Source organism: Callithrix jacchus, chromosome X (genome assembly GCF_049354715.1).
Source record: "Callithrix jacchus isolate 240 chromosome X, calJac240_pri, whole genome shotgun sequence".
Classification (NCBI taxonomy): Eukaryota; Metazoa; Chordata; class Mammalia; order Primates; family Cebidae; genus Callithrix; species Callithrix jacchus.
This window is the reverse complement of record NC_133524.1, coordinates 56,497,734-56,520,230: the sequence shown is the minus strand read 5'-3', so window position 1 is coordinate 56,520,230 and position 22,497 is coordinate 56,497,734. Positions and strand designations below refer to the sequence as shown.

The 22,497-nt window shown below is 38.1% G+C and overlaps 1 protein-coding gene across 13 annotated transcripts in view; it reads right to left on the bottom strand.

The window, feature by feature from the left end:
• The window catches only part of KLF8 (KLF transcription factor 8), a 255,999-nt gene that overhangs the window by 9,186 nt on the left and 224,316 nt on the right, over positions 1-22,497 (bottom strand). For 9 of the 13 annotated variants that reach the window (XM_078363553.1, XM_054251528.2, XM_078363554.1 and 6 more), the window contains 3 exons: positions 21,770-22,334; positions 17,513-17,624; positions 16,699-16,838 (listed from right to left, as the gene is read on the bottom strand). In XM_078363553.1, the coding sequence (XP_078219679.1) occupies positions 16,699-16,838; positions 17,513-17,624; positions 21,770-22,334 (817 nt within the window). Of the gene's footprint in view, positions 1-7,044; positions 7,104-8,019; positions 9,013-16,698; positions 16,839-17,508; positions 17,625-19,100; positions 19,715-21,769; positions 22,335-22,497 lie in introns of those variants that run through there. The other 4 variants (XM_078363557.1, XM_078363555.1, XM_017968680.4 and 1 more) reach the window with 4 other exon arrangements.

Below are 22,497 nucleotides of genomic sequence, written 5' to 3'. Positions count from 1 at the left end.
CTGAACAATCAAACAACACACACGCTCACAGAGAGTAGGATCTCATTTATGTTTTCTAAACCTTGTTTCTGTCTCTGTTTCTCTTTCTCTCTCTCTCTCTCCCCCGCCCTCCCTCCCTTCCTCTCCACAGAGGAAAGATCTGGAAGGCTATACAACAAATTGTTAACAGAGGGAAGGAGAATGGGATTTTCAGGGGATGTTGACAGTGTGTAAATGAAATTTTCACTTTTTGTTCTATGTGATTTTATATCATTTCCGCAGCTCCATTGCTATCTATATGTTTTGTTTCGATCTCTCAAAAATGTCTTCTGAGAATTCCTATCTACATCTCACCCATATGAGGAAAATTAGACTTGTAAAGCAGTGACACCCTGTGGTGATCAGAGCTCATTTCTAGAACACACAAATTACCGTAAATGAATTCAGCAGTGAGGCCCATTTTCCTATTTCAAAAGTAGTTACCTTGTATTACCACTGAACAAGCTCCTGTTTGTTACAGTGAACATCATACAACACAACTTGTGATCTCCATCAACTTTTCATTTGAATTAAAGAACAAAGCATATATTCAGAAAAAGAATTCATAATATAAAGCACATATATTAACTATGTGGTAAAGATAGTAAGTGTAATATGTCGGGCATGGTGGCTCACGCCTGTATTCCCAGTACTTTGGGAAGGTAGGCGGGCAAATCATTTGAGGTCAGGAGTTCGAGACCAGCCTGGCCAATGTGGTGAAACCCCCGTCTCTACTAAAAACACACAAATCAGCCAGGTGTGGTGGTACATGCCTGTAGTCGCAGCTACTCGAGAGGCTGAGGCACGAGAATCACTTGAACCTGGGCGGCAGAGGTTGCAGTGAGCTCAGATCATGCCACTGCACTCCAGCCTGGGTGACAGAGCAAGACTCTGTCTCAAATAAATAAATAAATAAATAAATAAATAAATGTGATATAAATTCTGAGGCTAGATAATTAGCTCTGGGTTACTGTGAAGGCACAGATATGGAGGCATGGGTAGGTTTTGGATGAAGAAAGCAACCCAGCCAGCTGATGGCAAGGTCTTGGCAAGGTAACACAGTAAATGTACATATAGGGTTAGCCATCTTGAAGCATGGAACATCCCTATAAGAATATTATGAGATGATCCGAATTATGAAAGCCACATGAAAAACTTTGGATTATTTTTAAAAAGAGATTTTGGACTCTAGCATGAAAGGTAATGATATACCCAAGGGAGTGAGGGTGAGAGCAGTCTGTCTTAGGTGTGAGCAATAATGGGGATGCACTGACAATAGAGAACTTTAAAACAATAATAAAACAGACTAAAAGTCTGTTTAACTCAAGAGTGACTTGGTCAAAGTTGTACATTAAAATTATTTAGCCATGCTGTGTAAGGTGACTACAATGACTAGGAGCCTACTGGGATAATCCATTTGTCTGGCACATAAAGCTCAAATTAATTTTTTGCACAATTGATAAAGGAAAAAATAATAAATATAAGAATAAAACCTACTAAGGTGACAACGAGACTGAAATGGAAAGAAAAAAATTAATAAAAGCTAGCATTTATTGAGTATTCACTATATGCTGGATACTATTTTAAGTATTTCACACTATTAATATTCCACGATCAGGAAATAGAAGATAAGAGGCGTGAAGCAACTTTTAGCAATGAGTAGTAGACTGCGACATCAAATCGAGACACTGTAGTTTCACAATACATAGTTTTAGCCATTATGAATAAAAAAGCTATTGAAAATTAGAAATAATAGAACTTCAGAAACAAATAAGACATAATGTTAATGGTTCATGCCTGTAATCCCATTACTTTGGGAAGCTGAGGCAGAAGGATCACTTGAGTCCAGAAGTTTGAGAACAACCTGGGCAACATAGTGAGACCTCATCTCTACACAATATAAACAAAATTAGCCGGATATGGTGGCACCTGCCTGTAGTACCAGCTACTCCAGAGGTTTGAGGTGGGAGAATTGCTTGAGCCTGGGAGATCAGGGCTGCAGCAAGTTGAGATTGTGCCATTGCACTCCGGCATTGGAAACAGAGTGAGACTCTAACTTGGGGGGAAAAAGGAGATAATGTTAAGAATCAATGATACATTTGGAGCCTGGGTAAATGGGTGATGTCATTATAAATATACTGGGACTTGACGGTATGCTTACATGTTTAACGAGAACTATTAGATCTGTATTTCCTGCTTTGTATGATTGCAAACACAGGGGGAGATGAAGTACTCCTGCATGCCTGGTGTTTGCAGATAAGCAAGAGTCTCATGGCTCTCTGCTGGAGGTAGGTCTACCAAAAACAGAGATGGCACTCTCTAGGACCCTTAACAATAAATCACAATCTTTGGAGGGAAATGAATCAGGCATTTCTGTATCTGCTTCTGTCCCAAGTAACCTGTGGAGTACTAGCAATAGAGTACTTTGTATCTAGGTTAGATACAAAGGTTTAATCCTATGGGGCTTTACCCATTTACTACCTGTGTTACTATTCAAAATTAGAAATAATAGAACTTTAGAAACAAATAACTCAAGACATAAGAGAATATTCATGGTTGATGTGTGCTTCAGACAGGGAGAGTATAGCACTTGTGAGACATTGCATTAAACTCAGTGTAACTATTGGCAAATTCCCCACCTCTATAAATGGCACCTCCATTCACCCAGTCACCCAAAATGGAAACCTTAGAGTCACCAATGTCCTTTCAATCATCAGTGTACTTCCTTCTCTCCATCTCCACTGATGACATACTAGTTGGGCTGTCGTCACTTATTGCCTGGATTGCTTCATTAGCCTCTTAAATGATCTTCCCCCTTCTACGTTTGCACCTCAATGCTTTCTCCACACACCACTGTGTTCAATATGTCCTAGCTAAGCTTAGCTAGTACCAGTTATTAGAACAAGGCAAGCTTATTCCCATCTCACTACTTTTGTACTCTGCCTAGCCAAGAATAGTCTTTTGCCAAGCTTTTTACATAGCTTGCTCCTTCTCATATTGATTGTTATTCTCCCTACTTTAAAAACTTCCCTAGTTATACTAAAAGTCCAGACTTCATCACCATGTATCATATCCACGTAACAAAACTGCACTTGTACCCCTTAAACTCATACAACTGAAAAATAAATGGAGAAGAGGGGTAGAGCAAGTGGGCCGAATAGAATGCTCCACCAGTCATGCCCTACCAAGAACACCAATTTCATGACTATCTACACAAAAACAGGACCTTCATAAGAACCAAAAATCAGGTGACCACTCACAGTACCTGGTTTTAACTTCATATCATTAAAAGAGGCACTGAGAAAGGGTAGGAACGAGTCTTGAATCACCAACACCACCCGTCACTCATCCATCTGCAGTGACTGCATGGTATGGAGAGAGAATCTGTGTGCTTCAGACAGGGAGAGTATAGCACTTGTGAGACATTGTATTAAACTCTGTGCTGCCTTGTCACAGCAGAAAGCGAAACTGGGCTGAACTCTGCAGACTCCCACCTATGGAGGGAATATTTAAACCAGTCCTAGACAGAGGGGAATCACCCATCCCAGAAGTCAGAACTTTAATTCTGGGAAGATGCACCATTATGAGCTAAAGTGCTCGGGGGCCCTGAATTAACTTGAAAGGCAGGCTAGGCCACAAGGACTGCAAGTCTTAGATGAGTCCTAGTGCTGAACTGGGCTCAGAACCAGTGGACTTGGGGAGAGCATATGACATATTAAGACACCAGCTGGATCAGATAAGGCAGTGGTTATAGCACCCCTTCCCCAACCTTAGGCTACACAGCTCACAGCTTCAAAAGAGACCCCTTTCTTCCACTTAAGAAGAGGTGAGAGCAGAGTAAAAAGGACTTTGTCTTGCATCTTGGTTGCAAGCTTAGCTACAGTAGGATAGAGCATCATTCAGAGTCACGAGGTTTTTCCAGGCCCTAGCTCAGGGATGACATTTCTAGACACACCCTGGGCCAGAAAGGAAGCTGTTGCCTAGAAGGGAAGAACTCAGGCCTATCAGAACTCATTATTTGCTGACTAGAGTCCCAGGCCCCCAAATAACCAACATCAAAATCCAGGTGATATATTGGGGACCCTGAATGAGACTCTGAGACTTGCTGGCTTCAGGTGAAACTCAGCACATTCCTACCTGATTCCTATGGGGAAACACTCCAGTTCAGGAAAGGTGGAAAGAAAAGTAAAGGGGACTTTGTCTTGCACTTTAGACACCAATTGGTCACAGAGGGATAGAGCACAAGCAGGATGATATCGGGGTCTCCAGTTCCAAGATTATACTCTTGCATGGCAGTTCTGGACCAGCCCTGGGCCAAAGGGGAACCCACTGCCCTCAAGCGTGAGTCCCAGGCCAAGCAGCATTCATCATAAGTTGAATAAAGAGGCTTTGGGCCTTATGGGAACATCAGTAGTAGCCTGGCAGTACTCCCTGTAAGCCTGTGGTAGTGGTGACCAAGTGGGGAGGCTCTTCTGGCTGTGGAAAGTGAAGGGAAGACTGTGAAGAACTGTGTCTCATGGTTTGAGTGTCAGTTCAGTCACAGTACAGTAGAACACCAGGTGGACTTCTAAGGTTTTTGACTCCAGTTCCTGGCTTCTGGATGGCATCTCTGGACCTACCAAGGGTCTAGGGGAACTCACTGCCCTGAAGGGAAAGATGTACATATGGTTGGCTTCACCAACGGGTAATTGTAGAGACCCTGGGCCTTGAGTGAACACTGGCAATAGCCAGGTAGTGGTTACAGCGAGCCTTGGCTAAAATCCAGTGCTGTATTAGCTTAAGGACTGACTCAGCACAGTCCCAGTTTTGGTGGCCACAGGGATGCTTGTGTCAACCCACTCTCAGGTCTAGGTGGCTTGGAACAGAGACAGAGAGAGAGAGACTCTGTTCATCTGGGATAGAGTAAAAGAAAAGAAGAGTCGCTGCTTGGTAATCCAGAAAATTCTTCTGGATCTTATCCAGGAACATCAAAGTGGAACCTCTACAAGTCTACAAGAACCATAGGGTTTCTGTGCTTGGGGTGCCCCCTAATGCAGAGATGGCTTAGATCACAACACCCAATCCCTGTTGATTATGTAGAAAGCCTTCCTGAGAAGGATGGATACAAACCAACCCAGAGTGTGAAGACTACAATAAATACCTTACTCTTCAATGCCCAGACACTAATGAACATCTACAAGCATCAAGATCATCCAGGAAAACATGACCACACCAAATGAACCACATAAGGCACCAGAGACCAATCCTGGGGAGATATTTGAGCATTCGGAAAAAGAATTCAAAATATGTTTTGAGGAAACTCAGATAAATTCAACATAATACAGAGAAGGAAGTCAGAATCCCATCAGATAAATTTAACAAAGAGATTGAAACAATTAAACAGAATCAAGCAGAGGAAAAAAATAGTAAGCTTGAAGACAGGCTATTTGAAAATACATAGAGAGGAGACAAAAACTAAAAAACAATGAAGCACTCATTGTTATAGCCTCAAAAGAAAATAGAAAATACCCTCAAAAAGGCAAATCTAAGAGTTACTGGTCTTAAAAAACAAGTAAAGAAAGAGAGAGGGGTAGAAAGTTTATTCAAAGGGATAATAACACAGAATTTCCCAACCTAGGGAAAGATATCAATATCCAAGTACAAGAAGGTTATAGAACAGCAAGCAGATTTAACCCAAAGAAAACACCTCAAAGCATTTAATAATCAAACTCCCAAAGGTCAAGGATAGAGAAAGGATCCTAAAAGAAGCAAGAAAAAAAGAAATAACATAAACTGGAGTTCCATTACCTCTGACAAGACCTTTAAGTAGAAACCTTAAAGGCCAGTAGAGAGTGGCATGACAAACTTTTACTTTATAGAACTATATCTGGTAAAAGTATCCTTCAAATATGAAGGAGAAACAAAGACTTTCCCAGATGAACAAAACCTGAGGGATGTCATCAATACCAGACTCATCCTACAAGAAATGCTAAAGGGAGTACTTCAATCAGAAAGAAAAGGGCATTAATGAGCGCTAAAAAATAATCTGAAGGTACAAAATTCACTGGTAATATTAAGGACAGGAAAAACACAGAATCAGGAAGAAATCCCAAACCTGAACAGACTGACCAACAAGCAATGAAGCAAAAGCCATAATTAAAAATTTCCCAGAAGGCAGAGATTGCAGTGAGCTGAGATCATGCCACTGCACTCCAGTGTAAGCAACAGAGTGAGACTTGGTCTTGGGGGGAAAAACAAGTCTCCCAGAAAAGAAAGCCCAGGACCTGATGGCTTAACTGTCAAATTCTTACAAATATTTAAGGAAGAGCTCATAACAATTCTACTGAAACTATTTTGAAAAATAGAGCAAGAAGGAATACTTGCAAACTCATTCTATGAGGCCAGTAGTACCCTGATACCAAAACCAGACAAAGACACATCAAAAAATGAAAACCATAGGCCAATATCACTGATGAATATTGATGTAAAAATCCTCAACAAAATACTAGCAAATCAAGTTGAACAACACATTAGAAAGATCATTTATCATGACCAAATAGGATTTATCCCACAGATATGGGGATGGTTCAGCATACAGAAATCAATTAATGTGATACATCATATCAACAGAATGAAAGATAAAAATCATATAGTCATTTTAATTGATGCTGAAAAAGTATTTGATAAAATTCAACCTCCCTTCATAATAAAAATCCTCAGAATACTGGGTATAGGAGAAACATACTTCAATATAATAAAAATCATGAATTACAGACCCATAAGTATTATACTAAATTGGGAAAAACTGACTTTCCTCTAAGATTGGGAACATGACAAGAATGCCCAATTTCACCTTTGTTCAACATAGTACAGGAAGTCCTAGCTAGAGCAGTCAGATGAGATAAGAATTAAAGGGGATCCAAATTAGAAAGGAAAAAGACAAATGATCTTTGTTTGTGGGAGATATAATCTTATATTTGGAAAAACCTAAAACCTTCACCAAAAAAAAGACCTATTAGAACAGATAAAAAAATTTAGTAAACTTACAGGATAAAAAATTGACATACGAAATCCATAACATTTCTATATGCCAACAGATGAACAATCTGAAAAAGAAATCAAGAAATAATCTCATTTGCAATGGCTCCAAATAAAATGAAATACCTAGGAATTAACATAAACAAGAAAATAAGTTATCTCTACAATGTATATTATAACACACTGATGACAGAAACTGAAGACAGAAACAAAAGGAAAGGTAGTCCATGTTTATAGATTGGAAAAAAAATTCTGTCAAAATGTTTGTGCTACTGAAAGCAATCTACAATTTTAATGCAATCTCTATAAAAATATTAATGACATTCTTCTGCATAAATAGGGAAAAAATCCTAAAATTTATATGGAACCACAAAAATCCAGAATAACCAAAGCTATCCTAAGCAAAAATAGTAAAACTGAGGGAATCATATTATGCAACTTTACATTATACAACAGAGGTATAGTAATCAAAATAGTGTGGTACTGGCATACAACAGACACACAGATCAATAGAACAGAATAGAGAAACCAAAGATAAATCTATACATTTATAGTGAACTCATTTTAGACACAGGTACTAAGAACCTACATTGGGGAATGGACTGTTCTTCAATAAATGGTGCTGGGAAAACTGGATGCCGTTTGTAAAAGAATAAACTAGAGCACTTTATCTCACCACATACAAACATCAAATCAAAATGGATTAATGGCTTATGTCTAAGACCCAAAACTATTAGAAGAAAATATTGGGGAAACTCTCCAGGACATTGGATTGGACAAAGATTTGTGGAGCAATACCCCACAAGCATAGGTAACCAAAGCAAAAATGGACAAATGGGGTCCCATAAAGTTAAAAAAATATTCTCCACAGCAAAGGAAACAGTAAAAAAAGTAAAGAGATAACTCACATAATGGGAGAAAATATTTGTAAACTACTCATTTGGCAAGGGATTCATAACCAGAATATACAAAGAGTTCAAAACAACTCTATGACAAAATCTAATAATTCAATTTAAAAAATGGGCAAAAAAGCTGAAAAGACATTTATCAAAAGAACACAAACAAGTATATGAAAAGGTGCTCAATATCACTGACAATCAGAGCAATGCGAATCAAAACTACAATGAGACAACATCTCGAGGTTTCTCAGAAAATGAAGTAGAGCTATCACAAGATCCAGTAATCCCATTACTGTGAATATATCCAAAAGAAAAGAAATCAGTATATCAATGAGATATCTGCACTTTCATTTTTATTGCAGCACTATTCACAATTGCCAAAATTTGGAAGCAACTTGAGTCCATCAACAGATCAATGGATAAAGAAAATGTGGTATGGGAGCTCTGGGCTGGTGTCTCCCCACAAGTTGCTGGTCAAGTGCAGCCGGCTAAGGGTACACGAGGAGCCACCTGTTAGGTGTTGGCTCTGGCATCAGAGTCATTGTGTCATGACAACTGCTCTGGTGGCAGCAGGTGCGGCCTTTTTAGCCCTGAGCGGGTTCCGTGGCTGCCTACGGGGATCTGATAGTGCCGACCCTTCTCTTCGCGGACCCCACGCCAAGGAGCGACCCTGAGCCGACAGCCAGAGCCCCCGGTGATGGCAGTCTCGACAGCCCAGCACCAGCCCATCAAGGGGATCCTGAAGAACAAGACCTCTATAACTTGCTCTATGGTGGCGTCGGCCGAACAGCCCCGTGGGAGTGTCGACGAGGAACTGAGCAAAAAATCTCAGAAGTGGGATGAAATGAACATCTTGGTAACACATCATCTAGCAGACAAAGACTATGGTTTAATGAAAATAGACAAACAAAGCACTCCTTACGATAGGTATTAATTACTAGCATGATGGGTGATGAAAATGCAGGTAGTGATACAGAGACGACCTTAGCTAAGAAATTAGCTGCTGCTGAAGGCTTGGAGCCAAAGTATCAAACTCAGGAACAAGAAAGCAGTGGAGAGGAGGACAGTGACCTCTCACCTGAAAAACAAGAAAAAAGTGACAATTTGAAATGAAAAGGAAGCTTCACTATAATGAAGGACTCAATATCAAACTAGCTAGACAGTTAATTTCAAAAGACCTACATGATGATGATGAAGATGAAGAAATGTTAGACTGCAGATGGAGAAAGCATGAATACGGAAGAATCAAATCAAAGATCTACTGCAAGTGACCAACAGCAAAACAGATCACGAAGTTCACAGAAGAGATTTGTTCAACACTGCAATTGTTTATTAGATATAAACCCTATTACTAGGATACACTGCCTCTGGTTCTCCACAATTCACGACTTAAGTACAAAAATGCATACCAGTTATTATATATTGCCAATAATTAAATGATAGTCTTAGAGACTGATTAGACTGAAAATGTCAAATTGATATATATATTCTTGTGCCTAGAACTTTACCACAAATACAGTGTAATATCATCAGTACAAAACTGCATTACTTTTGTAAAAATGCTGGTTAATTTGTATATTATATAGCTTTTTATGCTTTAGAAGTTAAATAATATGTTTGGGGAGGAACTAATTTATCTTCATCACTCTAAATGTGGTGGTAGCTCTCATAAAGTTTGTTGATTTGTTTTTTCTTAAATGAAAAGCCAAGTGAACAACAGGATTATAGACTGATAAATATTCGGGCTAAATAGTATTTTAACACTGGTCTTCAACTTGATTTGTCTGTTTAATTGGAAAGGATTATAAAGAATCAATATCATGAAAATGGCCATATTGCCCAAAGTAATTTACAGATTCAATGCTATCCCCATCAAGCTACCAATGACCTTCTTCACAGAACTCAAAAAAACCACCTTAAACTTCATATGGAACCAAAAGAGAGCCCACATAGCCAAGTCAATTCTAAGCAAAAAGAACAAAGCGGGAGGCATCACACTACCTGACTTCAAACTATACTACAAGGCTACAGTAATCAAAACAGCATGGTACTGGTACCAAAACAGAGATATAGATCAATGGAACAGAACAGAGGCCTCGGAGGCAACACCACACCACTCATCTACAACCATCTGATCCTTGACAAACCTCACAAAAACAAGCAATGGGGAAAGGAGTCCCTGTTTAATAAATGGTGTTGGGAAAACTGGCTAGTCATGCACAGGAAGAAGAAACTGGACCCCTTTCTGACACCTTACACTAAAATTAACTCCAGATGGATTAAAGACTTAAACATAAGACCTAAGACCATAAAAACCCCAGAAGAAAACCTATGCAAAACTATTCAGGACATAGGCATAGGCAAGGACTTCATGACCAAAACACCAGAAGCATTGGCAACCAAAGCCAAAACAGACAAATGGGACCTAATCAAACTCCACAGCTCCTGCACAGAAAAAGAAACAGTCATTAGAGTGAATCAGCAACCAACAGAATGGGGAAACATTTTTGCAGTTTACCCATTTGACAAAGGGATGATATCCAGAATTTACAAAGAACTCAAACAGATTTACAAGAAAAAGACAAACAAGCCCATTCAGAAGTGGGCAAAGGATATGAACAGACACTTTTCAAAAGAAGGCATACATGAGGCCAACAAACATATGAAAAAATGCTCATCATCACTGGTCGTTAGAGAAATGCAAATCAAAAATACATTGAGATATCATCTCACACCAGTTAGAATGGCGATTATTAAAACATCTGGAGACTGTAATCCCAGCACTTTGGGAGGCCAAGGTGGGTAGATCACGAGGTCAAGAGATCGAGACCATCCCAATCAACATGGTGAAACCCCGTCTCTACTAAAAATACAAAAAATTAGCCAGGCATGGTGGCGCGTGCCTGTAATCCCAGCTACTCAGGAGGCTGAGGCAGGAGAATTGCCTGAACCCAGGAGGCGGAGGTTGTGGTGACCCGAGATCACGCCATTGCACTCCAGCCTGGGTAACAAGAGCGAAACTCCATCTCAAAAAAAAAAATAAAAAAATCTGGAGACAACGGATGCTGGAGAGGATGTGGAGAAATAGGAACACTTTTACACGGTTGGGGGAGTGTAAATTAGTTCAAACATTGTGGAAGACAGTGTGGCGATTCCTCAAGGACCTAGAAATAGAAATTCCATTTGACCCAGCAATCCCATTACTGGGTATATGTCCAAAGGATTATAAATCATTCTACTGTAAGGACAGATGCACACTAATGTTCATTGCAGCACTGTTTACAATAGCAAAGACCTGGAACCAACCATGGAATATTATGCAGTCATAAAGAATGATGAGTTCGTGTCCTTTGTAGGGACATGGATGAACCTGGAGACCATCATTCTCAGCAAACTGACACAAGAACAGAAAATGAAATACCGCATGTTCTCACTCATAGGTGGGTGTTGAACAGTGAGAACACATGGACACAGGGGGGAGAGCATCACACACTGGGGTCTGTCGGGGGGAAATAGGGGAGGGACAGCAGAGGTGGGGAGTTGGGGAGAGATAGCATGGGGAGAAATGCCAGATATAGGTGATGGGGAGGAAGGCAGCACATCACACTGCCATGTGTGTACCTATGCAACTATCTTGCATGTTCTTCACATGTACCCCAAAACTTAAAATGCAATTAAAAAAAGGATTATAAGAGTGACCAACAGCAAAACAGATCACGAAGTTAACAGAAGCGATTTGTTCAACACTGCAATTGTTTATTAGATATAAACCCTATTACTAGGATACACTGCCTCTGGTTGCATTTTCTGGCCCATTACCTTTAAAATTCCTATTGAGTTTCTCTGTATTTATAAGGAAAGGACTGAACTTTTTCTCACCATAACTAGCATTTTTCCCACAAATAAATTATCAGGTTAAACTAATACTAATATCTGCTGTTTTTTTTTTTTAATGTTTTTGGTGTACTGGGCAGACTTCAGAGCAATTTTTTAAAAAATACATATTCTAATGTAGCTATCTCGGCATTCCCTTTAAACATCTGTCTTAACCTGCTTCGATTTCCTATTCCTTTCCACATGAATTCGCACACAATCCTTTGCCTTTTAAAGGATCGTTAAGATTGTCACAACATTAGGAACTCTTTCTCTCACTCATTTGTCATTTGCTGCAATATTGCAATTCTTATTTTGACCATCAATGCCTATTTATTCTTCCAATATATTAAGAAAATAGATTGAGTAGCAGTAGTACTATAGGTGGGAAACACAGTTTAACTGCTGAATTTTTATACCTGTCTGATTTACAGCTTGCTGATTAAATTGCTATTTGTTTGGCGCTTAATCAGACTTAAGAAAACAACTGAGGGTTTTGTTTCTTTTCTTTTCTTTGCATGAAGAGAAAACTGTATGTAACCAGTGATATGATTATTCCTGAATGTACAGACAGAAGTATTCCTAGACATTGTTTAACTTTATATAGTCCCCCTTTAAGGGAATAAGATAATGTATACTATGACAAACATACTTTATTCTTCTAACATAGCAATTACTTGGAATTTTTTCCTGAAATGAAGTGCAGGAAAGCCCTGTGTGTCTCGGGTTAGTAATGGTTTTATTTCTAGCCATACAACTGATGGATTGTATACAATTTTTCTTAGTACCAAAATAATCTGTTATATGAACAGACTTCTAAAATAATTTCTCTATATTATATATAAAAGGTTTTTATTAAATAGCTTATCTTCCACTTGCAAGTTTATAGACATATCAGTATGTCAGAATAAAAAGTGGGAGAATTCTTTGCTGTTAGAAGAATGTGCTTATTGTTTTGATTTTTTGACTGGGATATAATCGAAGTACTGCTGAACCATAGGTGCAGTATTCTACTAAACATTTAAGCTAGTAGTACCACTGATTTAGAAACAAAACTGTTTATCTCTGCTTTCTGAATTTAGAATGTTGGAATTACCTGTTTAAATCTGTTTGGGGGATGCACAGATTAAGTCTGTACATACATGTGTACGTATATTCATGCACCCTCTGATTTTGATTTTCTCATTTTTGAGTTCTTAGAAAGTATCCACATACCCCCCTTTTTTTTAGAAGTAGCTGTTGTACAGTGAAGGATAAGACTTTAAACAGTTGATTCTTTTTGTGTTTTCTACAAGCCACTTTTTGAAATTCACATCATAAGCAAACTCATTTTCTGGCTTTTGGAAAGTAGATGGTTATTTCAGAGGAATAAGACATGTCAAACAGCATGCTCAGTAGGATTTTAGGTAGTCAAATGCAGCTAAGAAAAATTATTTTCAAGCCATAAGTTGCTAACTGATATGGTATGAATTAGTCAAAATATGAACCATTATGATTCAAGTTAGATTTTCCTCTACAGAGATGGATCTGAATGTTTAGTTCCAGCCAAGGTAGATTTTACTTTGAATTTTTAAATCAATATCACTTTCTGTGCTTAAATCTTTGGTGTTAGCTTGTCTGTTTTCATTTGTCTAAAATTCTGCAGGCTGACTAAAATTTGACATAATGATATACATGGATTGGTAAGGGTAACTTTAAGTTGGAGATTAAAGCTTAAAGCAAATGCCATCCCCCACTGCCCCGACACCCCCCCACCACCAAAAAAAGAACATGTGGTACAGATACACAATGGAGAATGAGATCCTATCATTTGCAACAACAATATGGATGGAACTAGAGGTTATTATGTTACTTGAAATAAGCTAATCACAGAATGACAAACTTCACAGGTTGCCGCTTATTTTTGGTGGCTAAAAATTAAAATCATTGAACTTATGGAGATAGAGGTAAAAGGATGGTTACCAGAGGCAGGGAAGAATGGTGGGATGTCGGTGGGTTGGGGGTCAGTGGGGATGGTTAATGGGTACAAAAAATAGAATGATTAAGATCTACTATTTGATGGTACAACATCATCATTATAGTAAAACATCATTTAATTGTACATTTTAAATAACTAAAAGACTATACTTAGACTGTTTACAACACAAAGGATGCCCAGTGCTTGAGGGGATAGATACACACCTTTACTCTGATTTGACCACTACACATTGCATTCCTATATCAAAATATCTCATATCTCATGTAACTCATAAATACATAAACCTACTACGTACCCACAGAATATGAAAATAAAAATAATTGTTCATACTGATTAGGTTGTAAAGTGATAATATTTGTGATATATTGGGTTAAAATATATATTATTAAAATTTTTAAAAGAAAGAAAATAAAAGAGAAAGAAAAGGAAACTCAAGAAATTAAGTAGGGTTTTCTTATATAGATATATGGGAGGAGACACTGCTTAAGGTAGGTTTAGGGAAGATATTTTTCTGGGCAGAAGACATTCAAATTGAGATCTAAAGGATAAGAAATGTCAAGAGATAAAACTGATAAGAGGCAAGATCCTGAAGGGCCTTTTGGGATACTGTATTTGGATTTTATTTAGAATGTGACGGGAAGTCCTAGGAATATTTTAAGTAGAAAATGTTATATAATCTTATTTATATTTAAACAAAACAAAAGCAAACAGATGAAAATCCTCTGGCTACTGTGTGGAGAATGAATTGTAGTGAGAAAAGAAGGCCTATTACAATATGGCAGGGATGGGGGTACTTACAGAATTGCCACCTTATTCCCTAGCGACTAAGCCCATTGTAAGTCAAGCAGTCAGGGCAAATTAAATATTTCTGTGAAATGCCTTCAAGTGATTACTCCTATGGTCACATACCTATGGCAAAGGTATGGGTCAATTTTAAAACCTGAGTAGAATAAGAGCAATTCTGAATCTAAACAAAGTGAGGCTGGGGGCAGTGACTCACATCTGTAATCCCAACACTCTGAGAGGTCAAGGCAGGCAGATGACTTGAAGCCAGGAGTTCAAGTCCAACCTGGCCAACATGGCAAAACCCCATCTCTACTAAAAATACAAAAATTAGCTAGGCAAGGTGGCACATGCCTGTAATCCCAGCTATTCAGGTGGCTGAGACATGAGAATAGCTTGAACTCAGGAGGTGGAAGTTGCAGTGAGCCGAGATCACTCTAGGCTCAACTCCAGCCTGGGCGACAGAGCAAAACTCTGTCTCAAAAACCAAAAATAGTGATATTCATGTAGACATCAGTTGTTTTCATTCACCAGCCATCTGGCTGTCATGATCTCTTATCAGATAAGGCATTCTCCTATAACACACAAAGCTAAGAATTGTTGATATTTTAGGACCATTTTATCCCTTCATTCGGGAAGCTTATACCACTAGGGGGAAAAACAGTACTGAAATCTGAAAAGTAAATTGTATCTGTTATCTCTGTTTTAGAGTCAAGAGGTGACACAGGAAAGACAGACAGACTTTTAGTATTATAAAGCAATGGCCAACCTGCCTACACTTGGGACCTTCTAGAAGGTAGCCACACAGTAGGTTACATTGAAATTCAATCCATAAGGTTCTAAATTAAAATAGTCAAGTGGGATCACCTAGTCCAAACCCCTGATTTTACAGTTAAGAAACCTAAGTTCAAAGAGGTAGGAAGAAACATCAGATCCCACATCAGCTTAACTGGAGAGTTGGAATATATATATATATATATATATATATATGAGAGAGAGAGAGAGAGTGTCAGCATCCAGAATATATATGTGTGTATATATATGGCTATATGTATATATAGTCAGCATCCATCTCCCATGGAAGAGAAGCAAACAAATACATCAAGAAATAAGAATAGTGTTATGGGAATGTTTGAATAATGCAGCCTGGAAATCACTCACCTGTTTAGAGCCTCTACGTACAACAACTAGGGCCTCTGAGTCCTTTTCTACACAAATTCTAACACAGCACATGTAACACAGCAGATGTTTACAAGAAAGGAGGGCTTCCTCCTTGTTGAAGGTGCCTAAGCCCCAATTCTGAGCTTGGAGGAGTCTCCAAGGCAAAGGGCACATATTGATAAATGGCAAGCTACATCTGGCTTCTAGGCAGGTTTCTTTGAATTCCTGGGGTTATAAAAAATTTTTGAACTAGATGCCAACATTCAAAATCAAGGATGTTTCACATAATAATCTTAGTTTTTTTTGCTTAACAATAAATTTACTAATGCAGTCATCCCTCAGTATCTATGGGGGATTGATTTCAGAGCCAACCACGTTCCCAGCCCCACCCATCTGGTGGATAATGAAATCCATGGATGCATAAGTCCCTGATATAAAATAACATAGTAATTGCATATAATCTACGCATGTTCTCTCCTATATTTTAAGTCATCTCTAGAGGTACTTATGTTACCTAATACCATGTAAATGCTATGTAAGTAGGTTATTATACTATATTTTAAAATCTGTATTATATTTTATTGTCATATTGTTATTTTGTTTTTTAAAAAATATTTTTGATCTGTGGTTGGTTGAATCCATGGATGTGGAACCCAGGAATACTGATGGCTAATTGTAGTCAGCTCATTGGAAATGATGACTATTAAGAAGACACCAGATTTAGTTTAGTGTTTTTCCAGGCTGGTTTTATAAAATTTGCCTTAGAGTAGGGACAAGAAATAGGGGTAAAAACCATGAATGGAGACTTCAGCTCCCAGTACAGGGTTTGCTGAAAATAAATGCATGTCTTTGTTTCAAGACTTCATCTTCTCTCTCTCGCTCTCTCTCTCTCTCTCTCTCTCTCTCTCTGTGTGTGTGTGTGTGTGTGTGTGTGTGTGTGTGTGTGTGTTGGGGGTGAGATGGACAGACCTGTATGGATTCTGCGGTGAGCTTTCAGGTGAGAGCTTTTGGTGTACACTTTGCTGCATCCTGCAAAATCACATTGGTGAATCCGTCTTCTCTTCAAGTCAAGCGACTCTTCTCCCTGCATTTGGGCCATTGCTGATGATCTGATTAAAGAAATAGAGATAAAGCCAAAGGGTGACTTTAAAGTGAAAGCTAACTAAATGAATTTACATTTATTGGTGCCACCTCATATCCGCTTTTAATTTATACGAATTTAATGCTAGATCCCCCCAAAAAGAAATACTTGGAATAGTAAAAATAATTCTGTCAACCAAGTCATTCTGCTCAATAGGTGCAGGTCCCTCGGTAAATGCTCAGAGACAGCATGGGAGGTGATAATGTTTCCTTCAGTGGTTGTGTTCCCAAACAATGTGCGCATTTCACTTTAATTAAGTTTCATTCTTCTACTTCAAAAAATGTGTTTTTCATACAACAGTTGTTGCTAAACACAAGCTAACTACTTCCAATTAGCTCCAATACTGAAAGACAAAGCTGTTTTAAACTTATGGAAACAGTATACAACCACACTTTACGGAATATTTGAAGATTTTTGAAAAGAAAAATGATGATCTACAGTTAGAACATAGTTCTACCATTACATGCGTGTATATGCATATGTATGCACACAAACTCATATACTTTCACTGGAAAGGCAAGCTTCCTATATTTTTTGTCCTCAAATTCTTATTCTTGTGTCTCATCATTAGTTCCACCTATAAGTATGTGCAAATGTACACACACATGCTCAAAGACAGACCTGAAGACAAAAAGTACTCACTCTTGCTGTAGTCCCTGCAGACTCTGTAAGGCTGAGGATCCACTCTCAATTGCACTCTCCTCACTGTCACTTGGAATCTCCAGTGGAGACATGGAAGTGGGGTCAACTTTCACTAAAAGCAAAGTGAGGGAGCAGTGTGAGCTAAAAATGTATGTGCTTCTTTAACCATTTTCAGGATTCCCAGTTTGTCCCACCTTAAGAAGTGGCAGCAAGATAGAAAAATAAAGAAAAAACAAAGACGAAATAAGTGTATTTGCATGGAAGTAAGAGAGAATACCTTTTTTTTTTGCACAGCAGGAAACAGAAATGCCTTTAAAGGAAGAGTAGTATGGAGAGTTCCGGTACCACTAGAATGAGAGTGTCTCTAGAATATGGTCTGGGTATGATTTATCTCTCTACTATCTTCAGCTCCCAGTACAGGATCTGCTGAAAAGTTAGTTTCAACAGTGTGTGTTGAAGTTGTTGAATAGCTCCTGCTTATTTTAAAATCAGTGTCTAGGATTAGTCCTGATGTGAGAACATCCACCTTGGCCTTTGTGCTCCTAAATAGAAATGAGTCAATGAGATGAAACATATACCTACCATCTAGTAGGTGCTTGATACAACCTTCCTTTCCACCTATGTTGGAAGAAGCTGTCAAATATTCCTTATTATCAACTACTGATATTTCTAATTCTTAACAAATCTCAATCAGGCGGTCAACAGTTTCCTAGATCCAGTGAAATCTTCAAAATTTCTAAATAGAAGAAACTTAAGAGTGGTGATAAGGTGGGAAGCAAGTATTTGGTTAAAACAGTTGTCTCTATGCTTTGCATATCATTCACTAAGAAGGTTTAAGCATGTATCTTGAGGTATGCATGTTTGTGCATGTATGCGATAATACATGTACTAGTATCCTACAATTTTGTATACATTATAACAAAACAAACAAAAAGTAGCATGTCATCTCAGTTAAGTTAGAGTGGCTATTATCAAAAAGACAAAAGACAGTAAGTGCTGGTGAGTATGTGGAGAAAAGGGAACCCATATGCAGTTGATGGGAATGCAAACTAGTTACAGCCTTTATGGAAAATAGTATAGAGGTTCCTCAAAAAATTAAAATTAGAACTACCACATGAACTGGCAATCTCCCTTCTGTGTATATATCCAAAGGAAATAAAATCATGTATCCAAAAGATATCTGCATGCCTGTTTGGTACAGCATTATTCACAATAGCCAAGATGTGGAACCAACTTAAAGTATCTATCAACAAATGAATGAATAAAGGAAATATGAGTGAGATATATATATACACACACACACAATATAATATTATTCGGCCATAAAAAAGAACAAAATCCTGCCATTTGTGACAGCACAGATGAACCTGGAGGACATTATGTTAAGTGAAATATGCCAGGCACAGAAGGACAAATAGTGCATGATCTCACTCATATGTGGAATCTAAAAAAGTTAATCTCATGCAAGTAGGGAGTAGAATGGTAGTTATCAGAAGCTGGGGTGGCTAGTGGGGAGGAGATGGAGAGATATTGGTCAAAGGATACATAATATAGTTAGATAAGAGGAATACATTTCAAGAGATTATCGTATAGTAAGGTGAGTATAGTTAATGATGATACATTTTATTTATTAAAATTGCAAAGAGAATGAATATTAAGTGCTCTCACCACAAAAACAATGAGGCAATACATTTGTTGTTTACATTTAACTATTCCACAGTGTATATATACTTCAAAACATCATGTTATACATGATAAAAATATACAATATAATCTGTCAATTTTTTAAGGGTAAGAAAATATAAATTTTGATACTTTCTTCCTGTACTCCAATAGTTTTGTGTGTGCCCCCTAAGGTTTAGACAGCTCCCCATTTTGGATACTAATGTGGTTTGGCTGTGCTCCTACCCAAATTTCAACTTGAATTGTATTTCTCAGAATTCCCATGTGTTGTGGGAGGGACCCAGGGGGAGGTAATTGAATCATAGGGGCCAGTCTTTCCCTTGCTATTCTTGTGATAGTGAATAAGTCTCATGGGATTTGATGGGTTTATCAGGGGTTTCTGCTTTTCTTTCTTCCTCATTTTTCTCTTGCTGCCACCATGTAAGAAGGGCCTTTCTCCTGTCGTGCTTGTGAGGTCTCCTCGGCCATGTGGAAGTGTAAGTCCAATTAAACCTCTTTTTCTTCCCAGTCTCAGTATGTCTTTATCAGTAGCATGAAAATAGAATAATACAAAGCACATTTAAAACAGACCAGTACAGTACACAGACTAATACAAAGTACATTGAGCACATTTAAAATTTATTCTGTTTATTTAGAGTGGGTTTGATGGACTGATGATATTACAGGGAATATTCAAAGCTCCTTCAAACCATCCCTTGATGCTACCACTGCCTTTATCTCAGCAAACTCTCACATGTGGAATTTTATTTCCGTTTTTCTTTGTTCCCTTTTTTTGGTTTGTTTGTCTCTCCCTTCCTATATGGAATGGATATCATATCTCAAAATAAGATTACGCACACTTATTACCATAATGAATCACTAGTCGATGATAATATCTGTATTCAGAAGACCGGTGCAGAGTCTCAACAACTTGATGCTTAGTAGTATGTTGTTTTTCAGCCTCCTACATTTAGTGCAGGGCATCTAATTTCAAAGCTAGAGATTCTTCTACACTGAGCTGAAATCTGCTTCCTAGTCATTCCCACCCCCCCTTGGCCTTTATAATTATGCAAAATATTATCAACCTGCCTTAGAGGCCACATAATTTTCTCTGATCACTAAAATGGATATACCTCTGGGAGGAGAACTAGCAGATGGGGGATAGTTGTGGAAGAGAAACTTAACTGTTACCTTTCTGAATTCTCAATTTCCTTTAAAAATAAAATAAAATGGAAGATTATGGCATTTTAATTCTCTCTTGGACAAATTTTAAAGTTTGCTTATTCATCAAATTATTTGTTGCAAGACAACTACTAGCACTGTGTTAAGTTCTCTGGAGAGGCGCACATAAAAAAATAAGAGTATTATTCTTAGGGAATTTATAATTCAGTTGTGAATAATACCCAGACACTTGTGATACAAGCAAATAAATATGTAAAATGGAGAGTAACAGATGCCAAATGAAGAAGAACACATATTTCAATGACTTTTTTTTTTGTAGGGAGGAGAAAAGGGAAGTATTGGTAAGACAGGAGCTAATACTGGCTAAGTATGATAGAGATACAAATATTGTTCTCAACTTTTCCACCAAAGCATTCTGAATGGTGTGAAAGAATAAACACATTCTCCTGAAAAGTCCCAGGGCAGATGCCTTTAGTTTAAACTATTTTTAAGTTTTATTTAAGCTTAAACTATTTTTGAAGTTTGTGGTTTATCTCAACAGGTTTTTCAAATTTTGCATTTTGTACTATAAGATAATCACATTTTAAATATAAAATGCTGCCGGTTGCGATGGCTCACACCTGTAATCCCAGCACTTTGGGAGGCCAAGGCGGGAGGATTACCTGAGGTCAGAAGTTCGAGACCACCCTGGCCAACATGGTGAAACCCTGTCTCTATTAAAAATATAAAAATTAGCTGGGCCTGGTGGCGAGTGCCTGTAATCCCAACTACTTGGGAGGCTGAGGTAGGAGAATTGCTTGAGCCCAAGAGGCGGGGGTTGCAGTGAGCAAAGATCGCGCCATTACACTCCAGCCTGGGTGACAGAGTGAGACTCTGTCTCAAAGAACGAAACAAAAAACATATATATATATATATATATATATTTATATTTAAATATAATTTAAAATATAAATTTATATAATTGAAATTATAATTTATATATAATATAAATTTATATTATATATAATTAAATTATATATATAATTTATATAAATATATAATTTAAAATATAAATTTAAAAATAATTTAAATTTATATTTATATATAAATTTAAAATATTTATATGTATATATATATAGCTTTAAATATATATATATATTGCTTTAAATTATTTAATATCAAATGATATGGAGGTTCCAGGAAGTTGTATGTCACTGATAGATATGCACACCTGTTTGAGAAGCTTGGTCTATTCAAGAGTCATTGCACATTCTTAAGCATTAAAAAGGCATGATAAAAACAGTACATATGAAAAATTACTCTTGAAGCAGTGTGCAAGAATAATTAGAGAGGGTGAAAAGAGATAGGAGACAGGATGACCCAAAAAGGGAACAGATATAGGAACGCCAGGAAAGGGGCAATATTGTTACTCACCTGATCCAGCATTTTTACCATCTCCTCCAATGAGTGGAACTGTAATGGCTGCAGGGCCCCCATCTGCAGGCAAGGTAGTATACACCATGGGCAGAGACTGCACTACCACTGGGATGGTCTTCAGGCCACCCATCTTATTTGGCAGACTGACTGAGGGGATGGTGTGAATGACATGTAAGATCTGCTGACCACCAGAGCTCTGAGAGGAGGTCAGGACAGAGCCTGGGGTCAGAACAGCAGGAATGTTTGCCGCAGAGCTCATGTCAGATGTTGACGTGGACACCACAAGGGTCTGGGGAGCAGAGTGTGGCTTGGGAGGACATATTGGAGCTTGTAGCATGCTAGCAGGCTGGAGAGGAGCCTTGGGCTTGTGAAAAGAGAGGTCAACTGGTTCCACTTGGGGCAGACTGAAATCACTCGCCAAAAGTTCTTCTGGGGGCTCAATCTTGATGTCATTAAACAGTGCTTGGTTCTCCATCGGGTTGGCATCCAGGAGTGGTGGAGAAGTCATATTACTTCTGTCTTCTATCTCAGGGGGATCTCTGTTCTGAACAGAACCAGCGCCCTTAAAAAAATAAACAAATGAAGGATGCGTAAGCCACTGTTAGTACCCTGAAGAGACATGGAAACAATGAAAAAAAGAAATATCTATTCATTTCTCATAGAAGGAATATATGGTACTGAGAAAAATGAGGAAGGAGTAAACTAAAGAGAAAAAGGGAAGGGAA